We start from the raw sequence: 27,437 nt of genomic DNA, 5'->3' as shown, positions 1-27,437 counted from the left end.
GAGCAGGCGTGCCGGGTTCTCGTGTGCTTCCCCGCCCACGGTGCTTTCTACTCGGTCCGCGCCGCACCGCCGCGATTTCTCTTCGCTTGACCTACTGAGTCTGGCCTCCCACACAACACCCCTCACCTCTCCCCTGCCAGCAAACGACATCATCGAGTTTCCCACAACTGCTAAGTTCAATGGTCCCAGGATGAAATCTCGGACTGACCATATAGGAAGCAAATCATATTAGAATATTTCAAGAGTCTGTGAAATAACCGAAGGTAATTTATTATTCCGCCACTTTCATTCAATTAACGTACTGTTTCTTTTTCAAAGGGACCGGGGCTCGATTCTCATATTAATTTCTCGCTATATGTGTGTGAAGCATAAACATAGGTTTTGGGATACTAAATATTTATTTCGAGACCTACACGGAAAAAGTACGTTTTCAGCATTTCTGATCAAGAAAGTGGTTTTAGGCATGCCGTACAAGTATGTCCATCTGTGTACAGTGACTTATAACATGTCGGATGAATTTTATTCATATTCAGTTTCCACGAAGTCACCGGAGTAGCGCAGGCATAGGGAAATGTGCCTGCTAATTAGGGACTGAACTTTGGTGAGGATTTGATTCCCTCTTGAGATGATTACCAGGTTTGGTTTTTTCCCCGAGATTTTTCCGAACTGTAAGGCGAATGTCAGATAAGTACATGACGAATCCTTGGCCTCATGTTGTTCGCTATCACCAATTCAATCTACGTTAAATAACCTAGTTGGTACAGAGTTGTTAAATAACCGAAGAAAATTTATGAATTAATTTATCCGCAAATGATGCACAGTATATGTAATTATGTAATCATGTTTATTAAACATTAAGAAGTCAAAGAAAGAAAAACAAACAAAAACGAAACAAAATGACAATTTACTCGGCATTGGCGCAGATGACTGTTTTCACTATCTTTACTTACCGTACGGAGGTATAACTGAATTGAACCGTTGAAAAACATGTGAAACGTAGTATAGCCCTATATCATCTTCATAATTTTTTTAATTCAGAGAAAGTGACTGTAGTGTATATTTTTCCTTGTAATTTCTTCACCCACATTATCTTGCTTGCCTATACAGAATGTCCCATTTATCTTGTGCACCTATTATAACTCTTGTTTGGATAGGTATTGGACTGGCCTTCTATGCCCAAGGTTGCGGGTTCGATCCCGGGCTATGTCGATGGCATTTAAGTGTGTTTAAATGCGACAGGCTCATGTCAGTAGATTTACTGGCATGTAAAAGAACTCCTGCGGAACAAAATTCCGGCATATCCGGCGACGCTGATATAGCCTCTGCAGTTGCCAGCGTCGTTAAATAAAACGTAACATTTAACATTTAGGTATTGGAATTTTTGTTTTTGAGCGTTATGTTATAACGAGGGGCTAACATGAGTGTGGAGATTTGGTGCATGTAACTACATTATGGTACAAGATACACGTGACGTCATCAATTTTTCAAATAGCACTACATACTTTAATCATGTTATATTGATTACACACATTAAGAAGAGTTCAAAAATGTATCACAGTGTCACCTTCTGCTGTGTTAAGTATTTTATTAACCCCTGCTGCTTTACACTCTGTTGCCTAAGGAACATTCAGTAAATATGTTGACGGTTAAATAATAGGCAATAATTAATTTGCAAGTTATGCTACAGGGAATATGAAATCCGTGATCATCAGAGCCTAAATGTAGTAATTACAAAAAATAAGAAAACCCATAATTCTGATGACAAAATATATCGTGATTTCCTGGAATTATAACCACAAATTTTCACCAATTTTGTAATTATTTGTAAGTAACATGAATTAACATAAGCAAAATTATTTGACTATATTACACTAAAACGAGTTGTAAAAAATAAAAGAAAGGACAAAACAAAAAAATTCTCTATGGAGATTCGAAGCATACTGTGGACGTAGCCCAAATCAGCGCCTTGTATTATGGAGTTAACTAAAGCGGCGCACGGAGGTTTACGGTAGTGAACTGCACGCTCACCCGAAGAGACTGAAAACTACTCAAGAGGCCGGCCAGTTTCATTTTGACCAAGTGGACCTATTAGGAATTGAGTCTAGGACTTTATGAATACAAAGACAAAATGTGACGTATATAATAGATTTTTGAGAGAAAGCTGTTTTTCTCTCTTTCAATGTATGTAACAGTCAATTGCCTTCAGAGACGAAAGGAATTCATACAAATGCGTCAGTATCTATATTCAAACCTAGGTCTACCATAAACGAAAAAGTTTGAGTGATGAAGTTGCATCACAACACCTTCGTTCTTTCTAGAAATCGTGGTCATCCACTGCTCTCGTAAGAAAAATAGTGAAAATGTGTGCAGCACACCTGCACCGTTTATTCTTTGGGTAGGGCCGGCACAGAGTGATAGATGAAGCTCCCCGACTTTCTGCTGTCTCCTGGGGCAAGTGTCTGCACACATGGTTTATGGTTGCCACGCCAACAAATTTGAAGTGCATTTCTCATTCGCTCGTGAGCTGGACTAACTTCTTTGAGACTTTCGTTTATTTTATTATTTTTTGCACACGCTATACTCTATTCCTTTTACAGTTTTTGAACGTGAGTCCTTGATTATAATGTATTATTATTATTATTATTATTATTATTATTATTATTATTATTATTATTATTTGTGGCTGCAAAAGGAGTATCTTCTGAATCATGAAATGACTAAATGATGTTAACTTATTCATAAATTAAACTAATAATATCTCCTACGCCACCTGCTGTCTTTGTAGCTGTTTCATGTAGTGACATTCTTTTCAAAGCTTATTTTTCCTATATAATGAAATATACAGCTTTACTAATACTGATACTATTAGAGGTAGGTCGCAGTTAGGCGGAGTGATGTTAATGACTAATATGGAAAATCGGAAACTCCCGAGAATATTAAAAGATACTTGGACGCTACAATGCATATGGTAGGTACAGTACATTTGGTAGCCTACAATACATATGGTCCAATAAAAAAGTTCGAAGATACTTGTTAGAGTATACTTGGTCTTTTGAAATGTGTGTGTGTGTTTGTTTGTATACTTACTTACTTACTGGCTTTTAAGGAACCCGGAGGTTCATCGCCGCCCTCACATAAGCCCGCAATTGGTCCCTATCCTGAGCAAGATTAATCCAGTCTCTACCATCATATCCCATCTCCCTCAAATTCATTTTAATATTATCTTCCCATCTACGTCTCGGCCTCCCCAAAGGTTTTTTCCCCTCTGGCCTCCCAACTAACACTCTATATGCATTTCTGGATTCGCCCATACGTGCTACGTGCCCTGCCCATCTCAAACGTCTGGATTTTATGTTCCTAATTATGTCAGGTGAAGGATATAATGCATCCAGCTCTGCGTTGTGTAACTTTCTCCATTCTCCTGTAACTTCGTCCCTCTTAGCCCCAAATATTTTCCTAAGAACCTTATTCTCAAAAACCCTCAATCTCTGTTCCTCTCTCAAAGTGAGAGTCCAAGTTTCACAGCCATACAGAACAACCGGTAATATAACTGTTTTATAAATTCTAACTTTCAGGTTTTTTGGGAGCAGACTGGATGACAAATACTTCTCAACCGAATAATAACAGGCATTTCCCATATTTATTCTGCGTTTAATTTCCTCCTGAGTGTCATTTATATTTGTTACTGTTGCTCCAAGATACTTAAATTTTTCCACCTCTTCGAAGGATAAATCTCCAACTTTTATAGTTCCATTTCGTACAATATTCTGATCACGAGACTTAGTCTTTTCGGGATTTACTTCCAACCCTATCACTTTACTTGCTTCAAGTAGAATTTCCGCGTTTTCCCTAATCGTTTGTGGATTTTCTCCTAACATATTCACGTCATCCGCATAGACAAGAAGCTGATGTAACCCGTTCAATTCCAAACCCTCAGTGTTATCCTGAACTTTCCTAATGGCATATTCTAGAGCGAAGTTAAAAAGTAAAGGTGATAGTGCATCTCCCTGCTTTAGCTCGCAGTTAGTTGGAAAAGCATCAGATAGAAACTGGCCTATACGGACTCTGCTGTAAGTTTCACTAGTGTGTGTATAGAGTGAAATAACCTTGGAGATTGAAAGGGACGTTAGGGTACAAGTAAATGAATAGAAAACCTATATTAGATTTTGTGATTAAATGCACTGTTAATTAGAAAATTAAGTTTGAAGCTTCAGCAGTCCGGCAACATCGCCGATAACAATTCTTCTCGTGATACGGATGTAAGAGGTCAACGAATTTAGTATGTCTTGCTAGATGAGCTGTTCTCTGGGGCTGTGTTGCAACCAACTCGCATCGTGCAGTGGCTTGAAATTAGAGGTTTTTTAAAATTAAATTTACACGAAAATTATTGAAATACGCCAGAGGGATAAATTATTCTTTATTAGTTTTCCTATCGATATGGACAAAAATCACGATCCTACTCGCAGTAATTACTGAATAAGAGGTTGTTAAACATTTGAGAGAAAAAAAAACTATTAACTTTCCACCAATATGATATTATAGTTTTCTGATACAACATGATCTATTCGCTCTGAAAATCTGCAAGGCATTTCATATATATTTATACGCGCACACGCACGCACACACAGCTGAAAAGGGAAACAACTCAATTTTAAAATTCTGAGAAAAGACAATTTTAAAGCTCAATGTTGCTGTGAAAAATCCAATTAACACACTCTGATTTGTAACTTGTAGCCTATATAAATTTATTTAAATCACATTTAATAGAACCCAGGTAACTAAAATTCATAATAAATTTAGTAATGTTCAAAATGTAAAATTAGACGTGCCAGAAGATACTGTTTTAGGACTGATTTTATTTTTAATATAGGCCCTACATAAATTACAAAATAACAATATCCATTGTGATGTAACATTGGCTTCTATTTCTGTGAAAAAAAAAAAAAAAAAAGTATTTCTGCCATGGTATTTGCGACTTAAAGTTTCGTTTATGAAGCTCAATAAAACTGCAAATTTATATTTTGTGTTTGTTGCCGACTTACAGTCAATTGGAGACAATGCAACAATGAATACACATATCACATATTTGTAATAAAAAACATTAAAGCAAATATCTTGGACATTTTTCAACATTGGACCATATGGATTGTACCAAACGTAATCACTGTACCAAATATTTTGGACATTTTTCAGCATTGGGCTATACGGATTGTACCAAATATCCTGGACATTTTTCAGCATTGGATCATATGGATTGTACCAAACGTCATTGGATTTTTGTGTTTGTACCAAATGTCAATGGACCGTTACTGCTATTGGACGATATGGATTGTACCAAATGTCCGCTAATCCCCCCAGAAAAATCCCAACTGCGACCTTGTATGCTACAAGTGTCACTTATTGAATCCCAGGCCTGAGTGAGACTCGAACCCTGTTCGCCATCGTGACATATAGACCCTACTGCTTTAAGTCACTTTTGTGATTAATTTCTGTTTTTCGATACACCCGTAATCATGAAAAAGTTTTCTAAAAAACTTTCAACTGTGCCATCTATTGTCGCTCTTTAACTCGCCTATGTGTGCACAGCTTATACATATACATACATACATACATACATACATACATACATACATACATACATACATACGAGGTTGCGAGTTCGATCCCGGCCCAGTCGATGGATTTAAGTGTGCTTAAATGCGACATGCTCAGGCAATAGATTTACTGGCATGTAAAGGAACTCCTGCGGGACAAAATTCCGGCACATACATACATACATACATACACACATTTCAGTGTGTGCTCTATGGTGATAGATTTATAACGATGTTCTAATAATGGGAATATACTTTAAATGAAACATCTGTGCTACCTGCTGCCACTGTTTAACTACACGCGTAGATGGATACTTAATTTCTTCGAATAAGCTGCAAAAATGCGTGGGATAGCTCACTCTTACTTGCCTTGATATTCCGGTAAGGAAAAACAAGGTAAATTAACAAGGAAGGTTTATTGAAAATATGTCTTCATTCTCTAATTTTATTGCATTTTTTATGCTCGTGTATCTCTGTTACTAACTTTTCTTTTTGTTATCATGAAACTCTTGAAAGGTTATGCATCACATTCACATCCGAGGAGGAGGGAAGCATGGTCTCTTGTAAGGTAGTATTTCATTGGAAGGCTTATAGAACTGGCTGGCCTTGGGGCTTCGAACCAAGGGCATCTCGAGTACAATGCACATGCATGATCATTTCACAAGACGTTTGATCTACACTTAAAAGTTGTTCTCGGACTTTGCCTGCTACTCAGAGGTGTATTTGTCCTTTATATACTGAATCGTGATTGTAACTTATGGTTTCTTTTGTTGTTGCTGTTTCCTTGGAGACGAATGGTTCGAGTTAAAACATGTTTAACGTGTACACGTTAGGAGATATAAAATAATAACGTTAAAACACTGTGGTATTAAATTTCGAATTGAATTTATTTTATAAACGTGTAATAACATCTTTTGTTATGTCATGTTATTTGTAACAAACAAATGACCACTGTTCCGAAATTATAAGGATGTTTATTAATTTTTAAGAAAGTGTTACACGTTTCAAGTAAAGACAGTCATTACAGGGTGTTTCAGAAATACTCTGACAAACCTTGGGGGCATGTTCCTCACACTAAAACAAGAAAAAAAAGTTCATATAAACATATATCCGAAAATCCTTAGTTTTTTAGTTATTAATGAAAGAACATAATGAAACATCTGTTAGATATTGTCAGCTTGGTAGCAAGTGTTCCAACTTTAATCAATTCAGAAACTCATAACCAGGCTTCGAGACTTCGGACCCGATACAATAAGTTTACTGTGCATGCACTATAGGTTGTTGACTCGCTGCAGGTAGATAGAGATGTGTTGAGGTAACAACGTTGCTATTTAGAGTAGAGTACGGTAGTATGGGGAAACACACACATATGTACATTCTGAAAGTAAATTTCAAAAAAATGTGAAAAGCATTTATTCTCCTGTCTTTTATAAGCATATGTGTTAAATTATACACAGTGTTAATGGTGGAAATAAGCATGTAGCAATTTTAATTTTTTTCATTTATCCCATTGGTCGTCTTTAGGAAGTGCAGTTACAGTACCGAATTGCAATGTACTAGAAGATATATCTTCAGTGTCTCAAACGTAAATCTTTTTCGGTTATCTGCCAAAGATTGTACTGTGGAAAGCTGCGCTCTACATCGCATGACGTGATAGGAGCAAAACGAAAAAACCTAACATCATTGCAGTCTGTAAGACACAGTCCTTTTTTCTAGGGTGACTCTATGCCCACTAATTTTCTGTTTATGTTACACAATGTTCCATATCCTTTATTATTACATAAAATTGATTTCCACTTCTGTTTACACTTCAGTAACCGGTGTACTTGGTGTCTCATTAATTCTCTGCGTCATTTTCTAAATTAATTTGAGGACTTCCGGCATCTCTTGCTCTGACTTTTCTAACCGTCTAATAGTTTCAGACACAGTTTGAAAATGGGTTTGTATGAAAACGAAATTATTCGTCAGAACCTTCAAATTCAGAGCGTTTTTCTTTGAGTATTTGTTGGCATTCATTCCACAGTACTCCCACCCACTATACGCTTTACCACTATACTCAGCACTCCGTTATGCGGATTTCCCACTGAACTGCTCTATCGGGTCCGAAGTCTCGAAGCCTGCTCATAACAAATGTTCAAATGACAAATGACTGTAGTAAACAAGTCTCCTTGGCAACACATAGCCTTCCAGAATATAATGGGTGCATCACCAGACTTGTATCGGTAACATCATTCGATTATTATCTAACAAAATGAATATTATCGGTTACAAACTTAAGTTAAGTTGTTGGATTGTATCTCGAAACGCGTTGAACTTAAACTTTTATTCTTACGAGAAGCGAATAGAAGCTGTTAATATTGGTTTCGTTGGGTTAGCCAGTCCTTTGTTACTTTTGCATTATTGCAAATGGTATGAATGTTTATTTCAACTCATTTCTGAATACCGTAGCTATTTACAGACTTTATGGGAACCTGCAGGAACATAGTTGGTGTGTTGTGCAATACACCAAGACAGGACGTTGTGACAGTGCAGCGTGCATATAGACTAGACCGCAATTTCATTGTCAGACACCCATTGACAAGATGATAATGAAGTAGTATAGAGACTTTCTGGAGAAGGAATGCAATATCACCAGAGGAAAGACCATTCAGCAAAACAACCTGTCGATGCGGAAATTGTGGAATTTGTGTGGGAGTCATTTGTACACAGTCCTAAGAAGTCCGCGAGCCCAGAGTTACGCGTATCTAAATCCACAGTGTATGACCCATATTTATTCCAGGAGAACACCGTCACTGGTGACAGTTATCTTGACATTCTCATTCTGTGGCGTTTTCCACAACTTGAAGAAGAAGGCAACGAATTCCTTTTCCAGAAAAATGGAGTATCACCCCACTGACATCTCAATGTCCGTGACCATATTACTGAACAACTAGCAGGAAGGTAGAGTGGGCGCGCTGGGGATCAAGACAAAGTCTTCTGCGAGTGGCCACCGAGGTCCCCCGACTTGGGTATCTCTAACTTCTTATGAGGATTTCATCTATCCACCTCAAAGGCTGCGACATCGTATCTCCGGTGTCGCTGAGTCCATTTCATTAGATCTTCTGGAGCATCTGTGGCGTGAGCTGGAATATCGCCTTGATGTCTGCTGCGGGGCGAAGAATGAGTGTCTGTGAAGTATGCATTATAAATTTTTTTAGCTGCCCTTTCTAGTGTCACCATTTTCATGTACATACGACTATCGACAGCGACGCTATACCCGTTTATAATGACAGAGGATATCTGTGGATATCCTGTATAGTACGTAATATAAAAAAGTAGTTCAGAGTCCAAGATTGTGGAGTGAGTGAATATTGGCATCTACACTTCCCCTACCGTTGCCCCATGCCAGCCTCAGTATTCTATTTCATTGTTTTATTTTTAGTTCCAAACAATATTGTTTTATTTATTTATTCTGGTAGAGTTAAGGCCATGAGGCCTTCTCTTCCACACTACCAGAAGTAAAATACATAATGAAGCAATGACAAAAATAGGAAAGTCTTACTTAAATATAAAAATAATTTTCATGCACATTAACAAGCTTACATGGGCTATAATGAAATATTAACTAAACATGATACATAATTAAGTTATTTAAATTCATATGCTAATGCTACTTTATGATAGGCCTAAATGACAATTTATATACACACAGAATAACCTATAAAAATCGGCTAACACTCACAATTCAATTTCATGTAAAAGTATGTAATTCTTAATTTCAATTGATCAACCGTTCGGCAATCCCTGACATGACGAGGTAAGGAGTTCCATAGGCGACATACTGACACGGTGAAAGAGGATGAATAGAAAGAAGTGCGGTGACGAAGAATGGATAATAAGGCCTGATGTTGATTCCGTAACGTTGTAAGATATTCAAAGCGAGTTCTCAGATATTTAGAAGTGAATAATATTCTAAACAGAACAGCTAAAGAATGTGCTATTCTACGTTCCTTTAGGCGGTCCCAAGAAAGAACTTCAAAAGATGGCGTTATATGGTCGAATTTACGAGTATTGCAGATGAAGCGGACACACACATTATGAACACGTTGTAGTCTTTCAACTAAATTGACAGTCATATTTGTCAAGAGAGAATCGCAGTAATCAAAATGGGGCATCACTAGCGATTGAATAATGTTTCTTGTTTAGTGACTAAAAGAAAATATACTTTAATAGATGGTTATTAGGCGCCTCCTATCGCTTACTGCTCAGCGCAGGCTTATTTCTTGGGTTCAGATTTAATTCGATACTGCTACGCACGTGCTTGGGTTCGAATACGGCTTGTTTGGTATTTTTCGAGGTTTTTTCCAACCGTAACACATGTCTGGCCCCTGGCAAATTCTTGTTCTTATCTCGTCAAATGGCCATCTGGCTATCACCAATTCAGATGCACGTGATAGCGTAGTTGTTAAGGCAATACGCTGTAAAGCCGAAAGTCGCGGATTCGATTTCCGATCATGAGGTTATATAAGTTTCCAATTGACATCCTTCTGGTTATATTGTGACTCTGGCATCAGAGTACCAGGGAGTTTTTATTGGGAATATAGACGGCAAGTACTCAGGATTAACATCCCTACTGCTACCAATGCTGATTGCCTGCAATCGTGAGAGTTTTAACCGCCTGCTATACCTTATTTTATTTCAAGGAGTGCAGTTCGGTGTTCAAAGGAGCCACCGAACTGCACTTCTTGAAATAAAATAAGGTATACTCTGTGGACATCTTTAGCGTGTAATAGGAATACCTCTTTATCACGAATTTTGAGCGTCCTTAAAAATAACCAATGAAAAGAAAAAAAATCGTGTTGACTGAAGTGATGCTTGTGGGACAATATGGGTTTTCCCTTTTATTCAACAACTTTCTCAATCTCACCGTATCTTCTTTACCTTTCACACAATCTTATTTCATTAAAAAAATAAGACTTCAGAGTTTCATGTCGAACAGACACTTTGAAATCTGTAATAGACCGGTTGTAGAGACAGTTCTCCGAATATTTATAACCGCTACCATTTTCATACTACCAGTGCTCTATTATTTTCATATCTCCTCTTCGTTTCTGTAGTTGAAAAAGAACGTTAACTACCAATACCATAGCATTCTGAGATTATGTAGGCCTATAAACAGACGTGGCAGTAAGTTTCGCAGCGTATAAAATTTCTGTGATAGCCATGGAATGCACTAGCCCACAGACCCTTATGCTGGTACTTCAAGGTGTCCCCAGGAACATTATAGTTGTCTTTATAGCACGCGTATGTGCCTGGTGGTACAGTTACGGACAACAGGTGCCACAGATATGACAAGCAGTTTTTCTTTCTCATATCCGATGTAAAAGATCTACATTAAGAATATGTGTGCACATGTTAATCCCAAAATTAAAATTGTAAGAAAATACTTCGTGCAGTAGATCTTCTAGCTATACAAATCCTGCAGACCTGAGAAAGAATCCCTTTGAGAATGAGATATTTTCTTTTGTTCCAATCGGAACTGGATATATGTCCCTTGTCTACCTGCACTTAAGCGGTGGATTTGTGCCACATTGTCCACATGACTAGGAAATGAAAGTCTAACGTTGGTTCATAATAGTCACAAGAGGACGGGACGGGACAAAGACACATCAGTGATGTCAAAGCAAGCGCATTTCTCTGACCTTGCGTCGTGCGCGGGCATCAAGCGCTAGATATGGAAGGAGAAATAATTATGTATATGGATAAGCAGCCTGTTGCATTAAAAAAACAGTGGTGTACAAACAACAAACGGAACGTGAAATTTTATGTCGTTATTTTTAAATGGCTTCATTCTGTTTGATATTATCTATATTGTCTGTAAAACAAAAGTACTAACACCAATTTATTAATATTTCAGTTATGTTTTAAACGTTAATAACATACAGTAATAAAGAGTTGAGAAGGAATATTAGTAATACAACTATACGGTATTAAGTGAATGAAACACATCATTTATAAAGAAAGTGATATCCGAAAGAAAGAGATTAAGTATGACATGATAAGTTGGAATTGATATTGACGATATCTTTAGCCTTGTAAAAGTAATCAATAAATTAATTAAAACAATATTATAGTACAAAGCAAAGTTATCTAGGCACTGTAAATGTTTTAACTGTAACTAATATTACATAACAAAACTTTTATCGCATTATGCTTTTAAGTTGATTCTGGTGCGCAACTTCCTATCATCAGAATATTAAATACTTTCTTGAAGTCTGCTGAAGCTATAGAGCTGTCGTTTTTACAACACATTATCTTTTGTTTATGTTGTAACAGTAGTTGCTTTGTTAATTCATTTCCTTACAAACATTTTCCATGCGAATATTTTCAAAATTTTCAGTACCCTATCTTCAGTAATACGTATTTACGATACTTATATTAGATTTACAAAAACATTGTTTCAGTACCTGTAAGACTACTAAATAAACATATCTTAAAATTTCACTTTTCTATAAAAAAAAAAAGTTAAGAAATTATTGCTTTCGAAAAAAAAAAAAAAAAAGCAAACTTGTGAAAAATGAGCATTAGAATTAAAACTTACATTCTTATAATGCACTTATAGTTCTCAGACAAATCTGAAAATTAACATGGATACAGTTTTAATAAGTTATCTTCCCTTTATCCATTGAATCAGTGCTGGCCATCCCTGTAAGCTCGACCAAGCGGCATATAGGCCTACTACCTCGTTCGTCTGACTCTTTTCTTTTCCGCTGTAAAGCGCTCAGGCTCTCCTGAGCTCTAAAGCGCGCTTGCACCTATGGGCATCAGTTGACATGACTGCTTTACATCTTTGGATGGTATGTGAAGAGAATAGTGTGCGCTTATAATATAATATACTATAGTCGCGGTGACGCCACAAATAGTTGTGAGATGATGGAGCAAAGGTAGAATAAGACCGTAAACTATTTAATAACTACAAAGTCTTGAGTGAGATTGTGAAATAATTTTTGATATAAGAGCGAAATATATATATATATTTAGTAGAAGATATCAGTGAGATGATGGAGCAATGGTGGATTAAGGACAGATATTAAATGAGTAGAATGCATTCAGAATCAGTGAGATAATGAAGAAATGGTAAAATAGGGATTGATAACATTTAATGAGTAGAATACATTCAGTCAGTGACATGATTAAGCAATGGTGGAATAATAATGGGTATTATTTAACAAGTAGAATACGTTCAGAGTCAATGAGTGATGTAGAAATGGTATAAGATAACTCCTAATGTTCATTTAAAACTAGAGGTGAAGGAAATGGAGAATGACAAAATAAACCAAATTACTCAGAGACGTTCTGCTATAAAATTTTCCATCACAGTAATTTACATCGAGTTCCGATCTTTCCTGTGAACAGCCTTTTGATTTGGATTCTTTATTTATACAGGGTGTTCCAGAATTACTTTGACAATCCTCGGGGCATGTTCCTCACACCAAAACAAGGAAAAAAGTTCATATAAACATATGCCATGTATTGTTTCCGCCGGCAATTAGACAACCACAATACTGAAAACAGTAATTCTTTGAGTCGTTTTTTCTTATGCTTATGACACTTGTATAAAGTTTGTAATACTGTAAGCCTATATACCGTTACGAAATTCTACCCGACGGAGGGTGTCTATGAACATACAGTATTATACAGTTCGTGTTCTGCAATTCAATATTAAAAGCCAATTGCTTATCATCTTTTAAAAGTTCATGTATATACCAGTTCTGAAAATATATCAATACAGTAAATATAAATTAAACTAAGTCTAGTACTCATTAATGCAGGGCTAGGCACCAAGAGTGAATTCTACTCTCTCACGGGGAGCCATATGACTTCTCTTCAACCTCTTTCTTCCCTGCCGAACACCGCGCAGCGTTAATGGCGTAACGGATGAATATTAAGCTTCTCTGTTTAGAGTTTGGAATCGCTCCCGGTGCACAGCCCTGCATTAATGATCACTTCGATACTGTAAATCATTTACATTTCTTATTCCTCACAAACCTATCTATATTGTACGTGTTGTATTTATGCCTAAAATTGAGAGAAGATGGTCATTTGTTAGACAAGAACGTAGGTGTAGTATTTTTAATGTAGTTCATTTTTTTTTATAAATTGTTCACAGAAATACATGTGGTTCCGAACATAGCTAGAATTCTTGCTGCAAACTTGCGTGGGGTAAGGAGAGTTCAAGTAGGTAAATTATTCGTGTAATAATTCCTTGCCTTTTTTTGTACGTTTTATGTAGGTAACGCATTTGAACTGAGCAGATCAGAACAACAAAGTACTCATTTTCTCATGCTTCTTTGGCCTGGTACGCCTCTGAATAGTATTACTGTTACGTGTCTCAGGTTCGAACCTTCCTTACATACAACATGGCTATAAAACTTGTAGAGTAAGAAAAGGAGAGGTAATGTTCAAAGAGCTCTTAAGGGCACCTACCCCATATCTGCACTAAAGGCATGGAGTTGAGTGTTTAGCTATGCATTTATGATGCCCGACTTTTAGTGTGGTGCCAGAAAAATAGGGGAGATTTGGGTCGTATCGGACATCGGGTAATATCGGACAGTGATGTTTCTTTCATCTACCACCTGATGGTAATACAGTGATGTTTCTTTCATCTACCACCAGATGGTAGTAGTAGTGTTGAGATGTCGCATACAGAAACGTAACCATGTCACTTAGGTACTACCATCTGGTGGTAGATGAAAGAAACATCACTGTCCGATATTACCCGATGTCCGATACTACCCAGCACTCCCCTATTATTATTGCTGTTTTCAGGATTGAAACCTCATCACACTTCTATCGCAACCAATATGATTTTCTGTGCTACTTTGTGATTTCAGGTTTTCACTCGGGACATGATTGGGTTACGCGGGTACTGCATTGCCTTCCTAGCGGCCTTCGACAAACATTGGAACCTGGCCCTCGAGGACGTTCGGGAAGTGTGGACCCGTAGAAAGAGGAACAAAGTCCCGGCACTTGGTGAGGACCATTTTTAACTACAAGTCAGGGCCTCTGTGGATAAAATTAGTTTATTTTGTTCGTAGAGTTGCATTACTGGGCCTGCAGCCTCCTTTTGCAAACATCCCTACTCACAAAATGTCATTTTAACACTTTCATTATAAATAGAATAATTATTTTTACAAGTAACTTCGGATCTTATTCGTCACTTTCTACGCTGTCACAAACGATAAAATTTGTTGGAATGCATGAATACTTGGGACGAAACACTAATGCTGGATTGTAAGAAAAAAGACCTATAAATATTGTATTCCTCCATTAGTTAGTGAATTGTTGGGTTGCAGAAGAGGAATTTAACGGGCCGCTAGTTGCATCGTTAATCAAGCATCTTTGGATTTTACAAGTGACGCAATAGTACGCGAACGAATAAAAAGTAAACATCAGCTCCTTGACTGATGTGAGAAATTACTTTTATTGTTGTCAAAATTTGCAATAAATTTAGACTAATACGATCCAGAAAGAAATCAGGAACAGAAGTTTCAATGAGAAAGATAAATATGCCTGTTTGCTATTAGAAATTAGTGCACGAGTGCATTAATTTTATAGAAAATAAAAAGACCGACTACATAGCACATAATCTCGTCATCAGACGATGAACTAGAGTCTGCAATAAAGAAATAAATAATAACTTCGCTATTCGAAGAATTAATGAATAAATAAGTAATCAAATTATCGTATATCGATGGCTAAGAAGAGATACTTCGTTCCACAAAATTGGACAGTGTACTAATATTTTGTTCTCGAATAGAAGATCTTGCAAAGCAGAAACATGTACTAGTAAGTTTGTCTATTTTGAGAAACTAATTTCTAAAACAGTTTTTTTTATTTACCTGTAAATGTATTGGTACGAGGTATCACTTTTTAGCATCGATATGCAATATTATTTTAATATCATGTATATAGGCCTATATACAAAATATCATATGCCTGAATTTCATACAGGTAACATTATGATGAATTAAAATATATAAAACTACTCGCCTATACACAAAATATACGTAAGATGGCTGTCTAACGGAGGAATAAATATTATTATGGAGGAATAAATATTATTATATGAGGGAAATCAGATCTCTAAGTTAGTGAATCCTTTAACGGACCAATAAACACTAAAGATGTTTCTTGCAACGCGTCTTTCGAATTTATTGGTCCGTTAGCGGCTAACAAATGAATAAATGCGTTCTTGCAACCCACCATAAGACAGTTACATTTTCGGCAGGCCCATTGGATTTTGGTTGCTCTGATGTTTCCCTCTTCCTTCTAAATTCTTCTTTTCTTTATTCATTCTCATTCTATCATGCTCCATTATTACACCTTCATTATCTCATCGTTTCTCAGCAGTTTCTAAAATAAAATGGACTGCTATAATAAGGCAACACTAGCATCGTAGGATCAGAATGAAAACTATGAATTATGTCTAGGTTGCCATAGCAACTCTGTCGATCGTTATGTAATGAATGCAGGCGGCTGCGGCTGTGACGGCGAAGCTTGGGATTGTTGTGTCTGTCAGGTAGTACAGCCAGCGCTGGCAGCTGCATGTGTGGGCAATTATTGCAAAGGAAACAGTTGCGAAGCGAAGGCCGCAGCAGCATTGAATGTGAGATTAGCTCGAAGCCGCGGCTCTTCGTTGAGATTCAGTCCTTAAGTCCAAGGCGTGCTATAATAGCTTGGCGAGGTCAACAATCAGTGCTTATTAACCTCTCTTCATCAAGTAGCCTGACGTCCATTAAACAATCCGTGTATTAAAAAAAATTCTGTTTTGAGGAAACTACTTAAGCCTATATTAACGGCTTTCGAAATTTTCATTACTAAGTCCACAGATTTTTAGTTCAGTTCCGATATTCGTAATTTGTTTTCATTTTTCATTTTCCGGTAATACTGTAGGAATCTGACAAGTTTTGAAAAGACATATCGGGGTTAAGATCCTAATCCAGTGCTAAACACTATTAGGTCCTAAGCGTAAATTTCAGCCTTCCTCTTATTTTTTATTTAATTTATTTATTTAAGAGCAGATCTGTTCTTTTCAACAATGAAATAATACAAATTTATTCAGACTTTCAGCTGAAGAAAGTGTGCTTACCCCTGAAAATTTACGCAAATATTTCGTTCTACTCCGGTGTTTAAATTTCTGAGATGATTGGTTTGAAATGTCGTACACTAAATGAGCTAGCCATCGAATGTTGAATATCTTTCTTAAAATAAATTATTAAAATTCTAAAATACACTTCGAGAAAGCATAATTTGAACTTTTTAGATCCTAAAAATCCGGGGCTTGTTTATATTATAACTTTCATAATTTATAAATCATAACGATTATGACCATGATGATAATGATAATAATAAGAAGAAACGAACGAAAATGTGAGGAGGAAAAGTTATAGCCTATCAACTATTATTTTTGTTTAGTCAACTGTCCGAAAATAGGTTTGAACATCATAAATGACACCAATAAGGCATCACTCACGAGGCAACTAAGCCAGGAGATAATGAGGTAGAGTGACCAGTTCCTTCCCCCTCCATCGCATACATCGCCGATTAGCTACATATTACACTAATCAGATTTCAGATGCATATAAACAAATTGTTCTTCCTCTGACACATATCGTCAAATGAGATGTACTGCCTGATAATAGATTTACATATCAACCAGAACCTCAATGAGATGATAGTATCCTATAATAATAATAATAATAATAATAATAATAATAATAATAATAATAATAATAATAATCGTTGATATAACTTTTCCCTTTCATCTTCATCACCTTTTCGTTCATTGTTTCTTTCTTTTCCATCTTCTCCTTTACACCCCTTTTTACTCTTTTTTCTTTCCATGTTCTTCTCCTCTTTCGTTCTTTATTATCTTCCTGCTTACTTTCCCTCATTGCTTTTCTCTTCGCCTTTCTTTGTCATTGTTTTTGCTAGTTTTTGCTTTTCATGTCTCTTTCATTCCACCATTTTACCCTATTTCTTCCTCGACACATCTTTTAGCCACTCCCTCTACCCTTCTTCAATCAACGTCGTCTTTATCTCTTCTATCTTCCTTCAATCATCTTCCTACAACTTCTCCCTTTTCTATTCCATCAGGTTTCCTTTGTTGAACTTGCACGTTACGTATCTATTATCTGGAGAAATTTGTATTTGAAATTACTCATATTAGAGAAATGTAAAGCTCATACCTTTTCCAAACTGGATCTACCTTTATCATTATGTGAAACATTGAGAGGGGATTTAATGAAATTCCAAAGAAACGTCTATACTAGAATTGAAATAATAAAACACAATATGTACTTTCTTTAGCACTGTACTTGATGTGCATGTATGTTACACAACACATATACGCAATATTTTCGTGACTATTGTGTGAAAATCTCGCAATTAGTTGCAATGGAAGAAGAGGGAAATGGGGAGACAAACAATTGCGAAGTATACGATCGCGCGTCCGTATCTATGTGGGTAACAAGCCTTGTTAGCCACTTGTCTCACTCCATTTTTCATAGTTCCGTTTTGAGGACCTTAAGATAATTTTGAAGGAGAAATCCCGAAAATGGACGCAATCTAATAGCTGCAACATGGGGGGGGGGGTCGCATAAAAATGTCATTGTCAATAGGGGAAATTGGAGGATAAACAATTAAAAGATACGCGAACACTCGTGCTTGCAAGTGAGTTTGAGGCTGAGAAAAAAAACTGAGTATGTGATCTCCAAGCTTGTTGGCCACTTGTCCCACTCCGAGTTTCGTCGTTCCACTGAAGGAACTTAGAGAATATTGAAGGTGAAGCCAAAAACGAACGGAACCTAATAGCTACCACATGACAGAGTTCAATGAACAACTTGAAATTAAATTCAATTTTTACAAGTATGATGAGGAACACAGCTAACTTCAGAAGTCGAATTACCAGTTAATGGTTTGGAGCTCTGAGACTTCGGACTCCCTCAGAAATCAACGTTATCTCAATTGCCTTGTTATCAATGGAGGCATATTAAATAGAGAATGGAGCGAGCGGACCGCGTGGGAAACCACGAATGTCAAATTTACACTTTGTTTCCATGGTCCAACGAATGACGTTAGAGTAAACCTTCAATGTCAAAACGTTACAAATACTTCACCATCACCTTCCATTGTATAAAGTATTTACAAAGTATTGTTTGAATTATGTAACAGTTGATGTTAAAGTAATGTGAACAAAGTTGGCAGCTTTGCGAAGTGTTTCTATGTCCGACAGCTGTACTATAGATTAAGATAGTGCATGTCGCGCAGGCAAGAAAGACGTGATGATGGCACCAGTCGTGAATTGTGACATCCACGCGTAAGCCATTCATTTATTAGGTGGTCACATAAAACCACAAATTCTAAGCGTTTTGTTCAAAAGAAAGTACGACAAAGACATACAGGCAAAAACACAAGGCTTAGGAAATAAGGCACTAAATTTAACGGGAGTCGAGGTCTGCACCTATAGGATGTTCCGAACTATGGCGGGTTGGATAATTATATTCAGATTTCTGCTTGTGTTCAGTGAAATATCTGATGCCACTAAGCGCTTGCTGTGTGTCGAAAGATAATTACGTAGATAACATTTTTTCACAGTCATCAGTATGTGGTGTATATATAATAGTAAAATGTTTATAAGTAAATGCGTGCATTTCGAAATCAGAAAGGCTTTCATCTAGACAGAAAGAAATTACAGAGACACTTAAATTGAAAATTGTGGACTATGCAAATGGAAACTGTAATATAATAATAGCTATGTTGATTTGTTTATAACAACAAACAAAGAGAAGAAAGTCGTTCGAACGAATCACCGGTTCGGGATCTATTTTTCCTAAGAAGATGTTAGATAAAGTGCCCTATTTTCATTTGAGAGTCCGCTATCCAACTCCCGAAATCACGGTTTATTGTTTCTTACTTTTACTGATAAGCTGCTTCTGTTTCTGTCAGAGACATCTGTTCACAGAGGAGAGAACTTAGTGAATAGGAAAAAAGTTCGCCTGGAGCCCATTCACTCAGACTGCACTTGCACCGCAAATTTACGACACGAAATCCCTGGTTTCATTCCCCTCTAGAAGAAAGCCGTGTTAACATTTTATTAGCCCTTAAAATGCAGAGCGTTCAGCTCAGGTCTTGGCCGATAAGGCAGCTTTCACACTGCAAGCCGAGCGGAGCTTGTCCGATCTGGGTGAGACCGAACGAGACCGACTCTAGCGAGCGCGTATTCATACCAGCGGCCGCGCACACTATGACATCGCGCTCTTCATATCACTCTTTTATTGTTTCTGGAAAGTTCATGGCAGAAAATTGTTAGTAAAAGGAAACGTTATTGAGATTGTGTTTAAATATTGAGTTTGAGAAGAGTGGAGAATCTCACACTTTATGAGGATCTAAGGAATGACGAAGAATGTTTCTGAAGATAAATTCCATAACTTTGCTGAAAATTCCCTATCATGGTATTTTTTGTGGGACTAGTCCCACAAAGATGGTCTTTTTAAACTGGTAAAATTAATATTTCAATATCCACATTCTTTATTATTATTATTATTATTATTATTATTATTATTATTATTATTATTATTATTATTATTATTATTGTAAAGAACTGAAAAAATTAACAAGAAACTGTATCCATACAAGGAAATAACGAATAATAACACACAACTCAAAACTGTGCAATAGACTGTCATACATTGAAAGACAATCAGCCGCCGAAAACGCCTCCAAAGCAAACAAGCTTGATTCAATTCGTTCGGTTCAGACACGCTCGGCCCGGTCCGGACTCGCTCGGCTTCCGAAATGAGTAACCAGTGATCACATAATAAATGTTTGTTTCTGTGGTGGAATCAGTTCGGCTCGGACATGCTCCGCTCGGTTTGCAATGTCATAAGCACACGCATGCGTAGCGAACGGTGGGCGACGTAGACAGCGGCAATAATTTTGACCTGTAACCGTAGTTAACATACATAAGGTTTGTTAATAATACCATGCACACAATTAATTTATTTCATAATAAGCACTAACCTGTCAACAGTGTTCTATAAGACCCAATTACGGAAATTCGCTCGACTTAAGTTATCATGCTGCCGCAGTACTTGGACTACAGTCATTCTGTATATTTCAGCCTTAAAACAACCGTATGGGCTAAGTTGTTGAAACGCTTAATTTCCTGTGAATCACAACGCAGAATTTTTTTTAGAAAGTGTGCCAATGAGGCACCAATTCCATCGAGTTTTTGTTCCTTTAGAACCTTACGTTTTGGCTTTGAAATTCCCTTAATCTAAGAACAAATTTTCTGTTTTTCTACTTGGAACTGGAACTCTAGAGAATGTCTCTCTCAATTTCCTACACAAGTTTGTTTTCACGTATGTGTTCTACATAAAAATTCTTTGTCCTAGCGTGAACTTTTGACTGACGTTTCTATAGTCTAACAATCTAATTTAATTCACACACACTAAAATCGCATCTGAAAGAATTAACACTAAAAGTAACAACACATTTTTTATACACACTTTAACATCCATGGTTATATCGCGTGCTTAAGATCTGTGGGTATACCAGCAGACCTTTGTAACTATTGTTAAGTTCCTGTTTCTATTGTGTGTTGTAGATGGCTTGTGTTCATGTAACCGATTTTATATTTTGATTAGTGCCTATGACATTGGTAATTGAGGCGGTGATGATTCGTGGTACGTAAATTTCCAATCCGGCACTTGCCTTTGCGACTCAGGGAAACTATGAAAACCCCCAGTCAGATTAGCCGGCCATGGGATTCGAATCCGGGACCTCCCAAATGCAAGTCTCAAACGCCACCGTCTAAAGTAACTCGCTCGGTTTTAAGAAACTTGTCACACCGAACACTGCACAATAAAGGCAACAGCGGAACTAAACTGCGACCACAGTCTAGTATATACAGTCACGAAGCTCAATACGTAGTAAATAGGCATCCATAGATAGTTGCTAAACACTAGGATCGCTAATATCGCCTCATTTCAGACAATGCGAAATAGTACCGGCACAGTGTATTGTTCCTAGCACCCTCACAACTCAAGCTTCGTGACTGTATATACAAGACTGTGCTGCGACATACATGCGCATTACGTGACCCTGAGGTGGTGAGACACCAGCTGACTGCGATTTGGCCCGCTCTCTCGGCCCAGATCCGAAACGAACGTTCTGTACATCACTCTTAACTGGATTTGAATCCGTAAACTTCGAACCTAATGGCGACTGTGACAGGCACCGGCACCATGAGAAACAACTTCGCTGTCGTTACCATTGAAATAAGACATTATAGAACTTCGTAGTTTTTACCCAATAAATTAGCACATACAATAAGTATTGCGTACGAGCAAAATACAAACAACAGTTTTGGCCGTATATACGGACGAACAACAATTATTCAGAATAATTTCAAGGGAAAAATTGTTCCGGGGCCGTGTATCGATCCCGGGACCTCTGGTTGAACGTACCAGCGCTCTGCCAACTGAGCTACCCGGTAACTCCACCCGACACCGTCTCAACCCTTCCCTTTATATCCACACAACTCGCGTGGGCTGATGAAACGCCAGAGACCCACATCGAGTGCACACAAACTCTGTGTGACTTGGAATTGTGGTTTTCTGTTAACGTACACAGTGACGTATATATTATGCAAAACAATTATTCACATTTTCAACTTACTCCGTACCGTACCAACCACAAATAACAGTATTGTATCGCAGCCTAGCAACGAAATAAAGCCTCACTCTGTGATACACAACCCATTCTTTTTCTACAAAAACAAAACAGGGTCCCAAAGAGAACATTTGCAGCTCTGGTTTCTGATTCACTTCCCCACTCTGCCACTGGCAGACGAGTCTTGGCGCGCGATACGATGATGATGAATCACGAGTTGTCTTTCCCTCAACTTTCACTTCATTACGCCGCCGCAAGCAGAGAGAGAGAACGTTCCGGGTTCGAATCCCGTCTAAACACTTCCTGGGTGACTGGCCGACCTTCCGCCTGGCACACCTACACATGTAACAAGCATAACTCAGATGTTTCTCAGTGTGTGGTCCGCGACGAGTTTTCTCTGATAGCTCACACGTGTCCATTCGATCGTATAATTCTTGCTAGGATGCTTGTCCATCTAAAATTTTACTTGCTCAAGTTTCTAGTAATGCGAGTGTCTTCTGTCGAGTTTCTTATTCAGCAGACGTTTATTTCAAAGCTCATTGTTATTCTTTCTTCAGCCTCACGCTAGATTCCAGTGCCGTGGTGTCTACACGACACAGAATCTGGCATTTCGTGCCCTAAATGCATAATACATGGGTAGAGGTATAGAAGTGTTAATCGGGCGGGACATGGAGCATCCATAAGCATTTCAGCCAAAGTAAGCGTTTTGTGCACCCGTTATGGAATGAGTTGCATGCCGACTGTATTAAGCTGGCTTCACCATACCTCCGTTGGTGATCTGCCGTACCTCACAGATCTACAAGAGTCGCTATATCGCCGTCAGGAGGAGATAAGAGCATGTTGGGCTCCGTTTTCCTCTTATGCAGAGCTATGAGTTGTCTAGAATCCACCACCACTGCCATCTACGATCTTGGGACAGACCGCGAAGAACATCCATCATGGCGGATTCGGCATCGTACAGACAAAGTTATGCCCTATTTTTCGAAACAAAGATGATAACGAAAGGGGAATTGCGGAGTGTTTATACAGGGACATCATTTTAGTTTTACTTCAATTTTTATTGTACCTGAGTTTTTGAATGTAGCCTACTTTACTCCCACCCTCTCTACTAGTAAACTTCCAACCGTTCTCCACACAGAACCAGCGTGCCATGCGTATTCTGTCACCGTCAGCTCACGCACATGAATACATGCATACATAAATATACACATACATTATGATCTTCTCCCTTGAGAAGCTCTTGCCGCAGTGAGACGTGCCACCAACTGGGAGCCATGCTGTCCAGCATAGTATAGGCCCATATACTGTGTATAATATATGCAGACAGTCAAGAATTGAGTGATAAATGGTGTTAAACTCGAACTGTGGTGAAAACAGAAAGTGTCAGTGTAATTCAGCGTACTCTTATCCAAGCAGAAACCAAACATAAGCCATACATATGAAGAAATTAGTACCTTGCTCGACAAGTCGCCGAGGAAAAAGTTCGTGGGTGGTTAGCAAAACTCATTTAAAACTCTGTCAAATTTATTAGAAGAAAGCACAGAGCGAAACGTAGTAACAAATTTAAGCAAGATTATTGCAATAGATCGGACACGTTGAATGTGTTGAAGATAGGACTATATGAAGGAACTCAACAAGAAAGATGATGTTATGATTTTTTTTATTAAGTTACATGGATAGCCTGAAACACAGGTCTAAGTGGTGTCTTAAAATATGACATTTCACCGTAAGCAGATAAAACTTTGCATTAATAATAATAATAATAATAATAATAATAATAATAATAATAATAATTATTATTATTATTAGTACCTTGCTCGACAAGTTGTTATTGTTATTGTTATTATTATTATTATTATTATTATTATTGTCCCGCGCCGTGGCGTCGTTGTCTAAGGTATCCTGCCTAGGACTCGCGTTACGGAGTGCACGCTGGTTCGAGTCCTCATGGGGGAAGAAATTTTCTCATGAAATTTCGGCCGGTGTATGGGACCGGTGCCCATTCAGCATCGTGATGCACTTGGGGAGCTACGATAGGTAGCGAAATCCGGTTGCGAATGCCAGCTATAAAGGCCTGGGGGATCATCGTGCTAACCACACGATACCTCCATTCTGGTTGGATGAACGTCCACCTCTGCTTCGACATGTGGGCGTGAGGCCAGCAGCCGACTGATCGTTCTAGGCCCTTCATGGGCTGTAGCGCCACGGATTATTATTATTATTATTATTATTATTATTATTATTATTATTAAAATTCTTCTTTTATCACATTACTGCAATTATTGTTTAGTGTGTGTGTGTGTGGTTGCTAAGATACACTTTTTCTTTAATTAGGAAATGAAATGACTATCATTAATCACAGTTATAAGAAACACGAACTTTTATATCAAAACAAAGTTTTCAAATGAAATTTACAGACATATTGGCAGTATGGAGTTCTGCTATGTAATTTGGTGTCTACAATGCCTAATGCCTATGTAATTATCATATCATATAATGCTAACAGAAGGGAACCTGTTACACATTGAAGTATTTACGACATAAATACTGCAAGAAAATATGTGTCTTGTCACTGACTTGTCAGGAGTCCCTGACTGTTGTTATTTTGAATGTTTTTAAAATAGGAAATTATGTGACGTGTATGTCATTGGATTGATATAAGCAAATTCGAATGACCTTGCCTGTATCTAAAAAAATGTATGTTTTTAATGATAAGTTGTATCATTGAGACTTTCTGAGGTCGGTACGATATAAAATTAAATAATGATTATTCAGGCAACCGTGAATTTTTGCATAATTTTTAGCGGTGTGATGTGCATATCAGTGACTAAAGTGCAACATTCGCGTTGTGTGAAGGCAGGTCGCAGATTAGGGTTCCGGCTAGGAGTTGATGTTTTTTCCTGGTAATGTATTTTTTTTATTTATTTATTTTATGTCGCTTTAACTTAGGAAGTCATATCGCAACAATACATAAACAATTCTTACAGTTTACGTAGAGTTTACTGTATTACAATAATCATTTTAAATACATTTGTAAATGTTGATAGCTTTCAGAAATTTAATTACGCTTGAACTGAATGATGGGTTGTTTAGAACAGGTTAATAAGTCTGTTGGTATATGGAATTGATCTCGATAAAGGTGATATAGTGGGCATTCAGAAATTAAATGGTGTACAGAGATCCTACTATGGCAATTGGTGCATGTTGGAGGAAGAGTTCTGTCTAGAAGATAAGAATGTGTAATTTTGGTGTGGCCAACTAGCAGTCTGGTGATTATAACTTGATCTTGACGTTCAAAATTCTGTAATGGATATTTCATTCTGGAATGTTGTACTATTTCGTGAAGTTTGCTGAATGATGACTCTGTCCAGGATGTTTGCCAATGGTTGTGCAGTTCCTGGATATGTATTTAATGGCGTCTGTGTGTGGAATAGACGTTAAAATATGCACTGGAAAGTGTAGCTTCTTTTGCTGCAGCAACTGCAATTTCATTACCAGGAATGCCCTGATGAGAAGGGATCCATATTACAGTTATTTTTCGTCCTTGTTTCATCGGGTCAGTAAGGAGCTGATGTATTTCTAGAATTAGTGCTTTGGTAGAGAATATATCTAGAAGAGCTTGTAAACTTGATTGAGAATCAGTGTGAAGAAGATAAGATTTATCAGTCTGTGTTTCCAGAATATATTCTAAAGCTTTTTTTATGGTAATATAATGTCTTGCTTTGTCTTAGGTAGAGACCTGTAAATGTAAACAAATGTTACGAAGTTACACTTTCTTGCACGTTTTACGCATGTCGCTATAATTTAGCTGTTTTGTCATATTGTAAATTACATTACATTGTATAGTAGTTTATTTCCTTAAACTGTCACTTCAAAGACATCCATAAACGAAATCATTTACTATACACCATCTTTCACAAGCCTATGAAACATTTTAGAAATTCACCACAAATAAACTAAGCAATGAGAAACTCTTCAAGTTTTGTTAGGAAAAGGTCAGTATCGCATAGTTGCCGTGGTTTGCCGCTAGGAGGAGAGTAGTGAATTAGTTTTGTTAGGAAAAAGTCTGTATCACATAGTTGCCGTGGTTTCCCGCTGGGATGTATATGAATTAGTTGCTAAGAAATATTTTAGTAACAGTCAATATGGTGCTAAATAAACGTGAGAAAGCATTTTGTATGCTAGAACACGCAAGAACATAGTCCGTTGTGACTGTGCAGCGACTATTTCGAGCAGAATTCAAGGAGCCATTCAGGGATTTAACACCTTGTGATTTTTTCTTGTGGGGATTTGTGAAGGACATTATTTTTGTACCCTCACTCTCCGCTAACCTTCAGGAACTTCGCGATCGTATCACCGCGGTTGTGGCATTAATCGATCATGCTATGCGTTTGGGATGAAATGGATTATCAGCTAGATGTGTGCTATATCAGCAAGGGTAAACTCATTGAGCATTTGTGAGATATAAAGAAAAAGAAAAAAATAAAAAGTTGGAGAGTTTGCCTACATTTCTATGTAATAAAATATAGTATCCATTGCTTAGTTTATTTGTGGTGAACTTAGAAAATGTTTCACGAACTTATGAAAGACCCGGTACATTGAAATGAGAAGGTACATTTTCGTTTTTTTGAATAGTCACAAAAGGAACTCTTTATGGGTATAATCCCCAAAAATAAAATATTTGACTTTCATATATTTTAGTCTTATTTAACGACGCTGTGTCAGCTACTAGGTTAGTTAGCGTCGATGGAATTAGTAATAACGAGATGATATATTTGGCGAGATGTGGGCGAGGATTCGCCATGAATTACCTGACATTCGCTTTACAATAAAATTGGGGAAAATTTCGGTAAAAGCCCAAGCAGAAATCGGACCCAAGCCCGAGCGAATCTCTGGATCAGCAGACAATTGCGTGGCTCGCTTTTGTATGTGATACGGTTTAAGTAGTGAGTTTAAAGATTGTAAAGTAATCGTAACGCGGCAACCTGGCTCACCGCACACTTTGCTTATGTAGTCAGCTTGTTGTTGGTGATATGCAGCGCAATATCGGTAATTCCACACACCACAATCTGTAAATCTAGAATATTACAAACTATAAGCAGTTAAAGTACCATTTACTGACCCTAA

General features: G+C 37.5%; 2 protein-coding genes across 5 annotated transcripts in view; one reads left to right on the top strand and one right to left on the bottom strand.

Annotated features, from left to right (window-relative positions):
• Eip74EF (Ecdysone-induced protein E74) overlaps positions 1-27,437 on the bottom strand; it is a 1,140,187-nt gene that overhangs the window by 585,003 nt on the left and 527,747 nt on the right. The gene's annotated exons all lie outside the window — the stretch shown is intronic.
• The window catches only part of Lsm11 (U6 snRNA-associated Sm-like protein LSm11), a 90,913-nt gene that overhangs the window by 34,184 nt on the left and 29,292 nt on the right, over positions 1-27,437 (top strand). For both annotated transcript variants that reach the window (XM_069821503.1, XM_069821502.1), the window contains exon 4: positions 14,468-14,606. In XM_069821503.1, coding sequence (XP_069677604.1) covers positions 14,468-14,606 — 139 coding nt within the window. The remainder of the gene's footprint in view (positions 1-14,467; positions 14,607-27,437) is intronic.

Source organism: Periplaneta americana, chromosome 3 (genome assembly GCF_040183065.1).
Source record: "Periplaneta americana isolate PAMFEO1 chromosome 3, P.americana_PAMFEO1_priV1, whole genome shotgun sequence".
Taxonomy (NCBI): Eukaryota; Metazoa; Arthropoda; class Insecta; order Blattodea; family Blattidae; genus Periplaneta; species Periplaneta americana.
The sequence above is the reverse complement of the archived record's forward strand: the minus strand, read 5'-3'. Positions and strand labels throughout refer to the sequence as shown.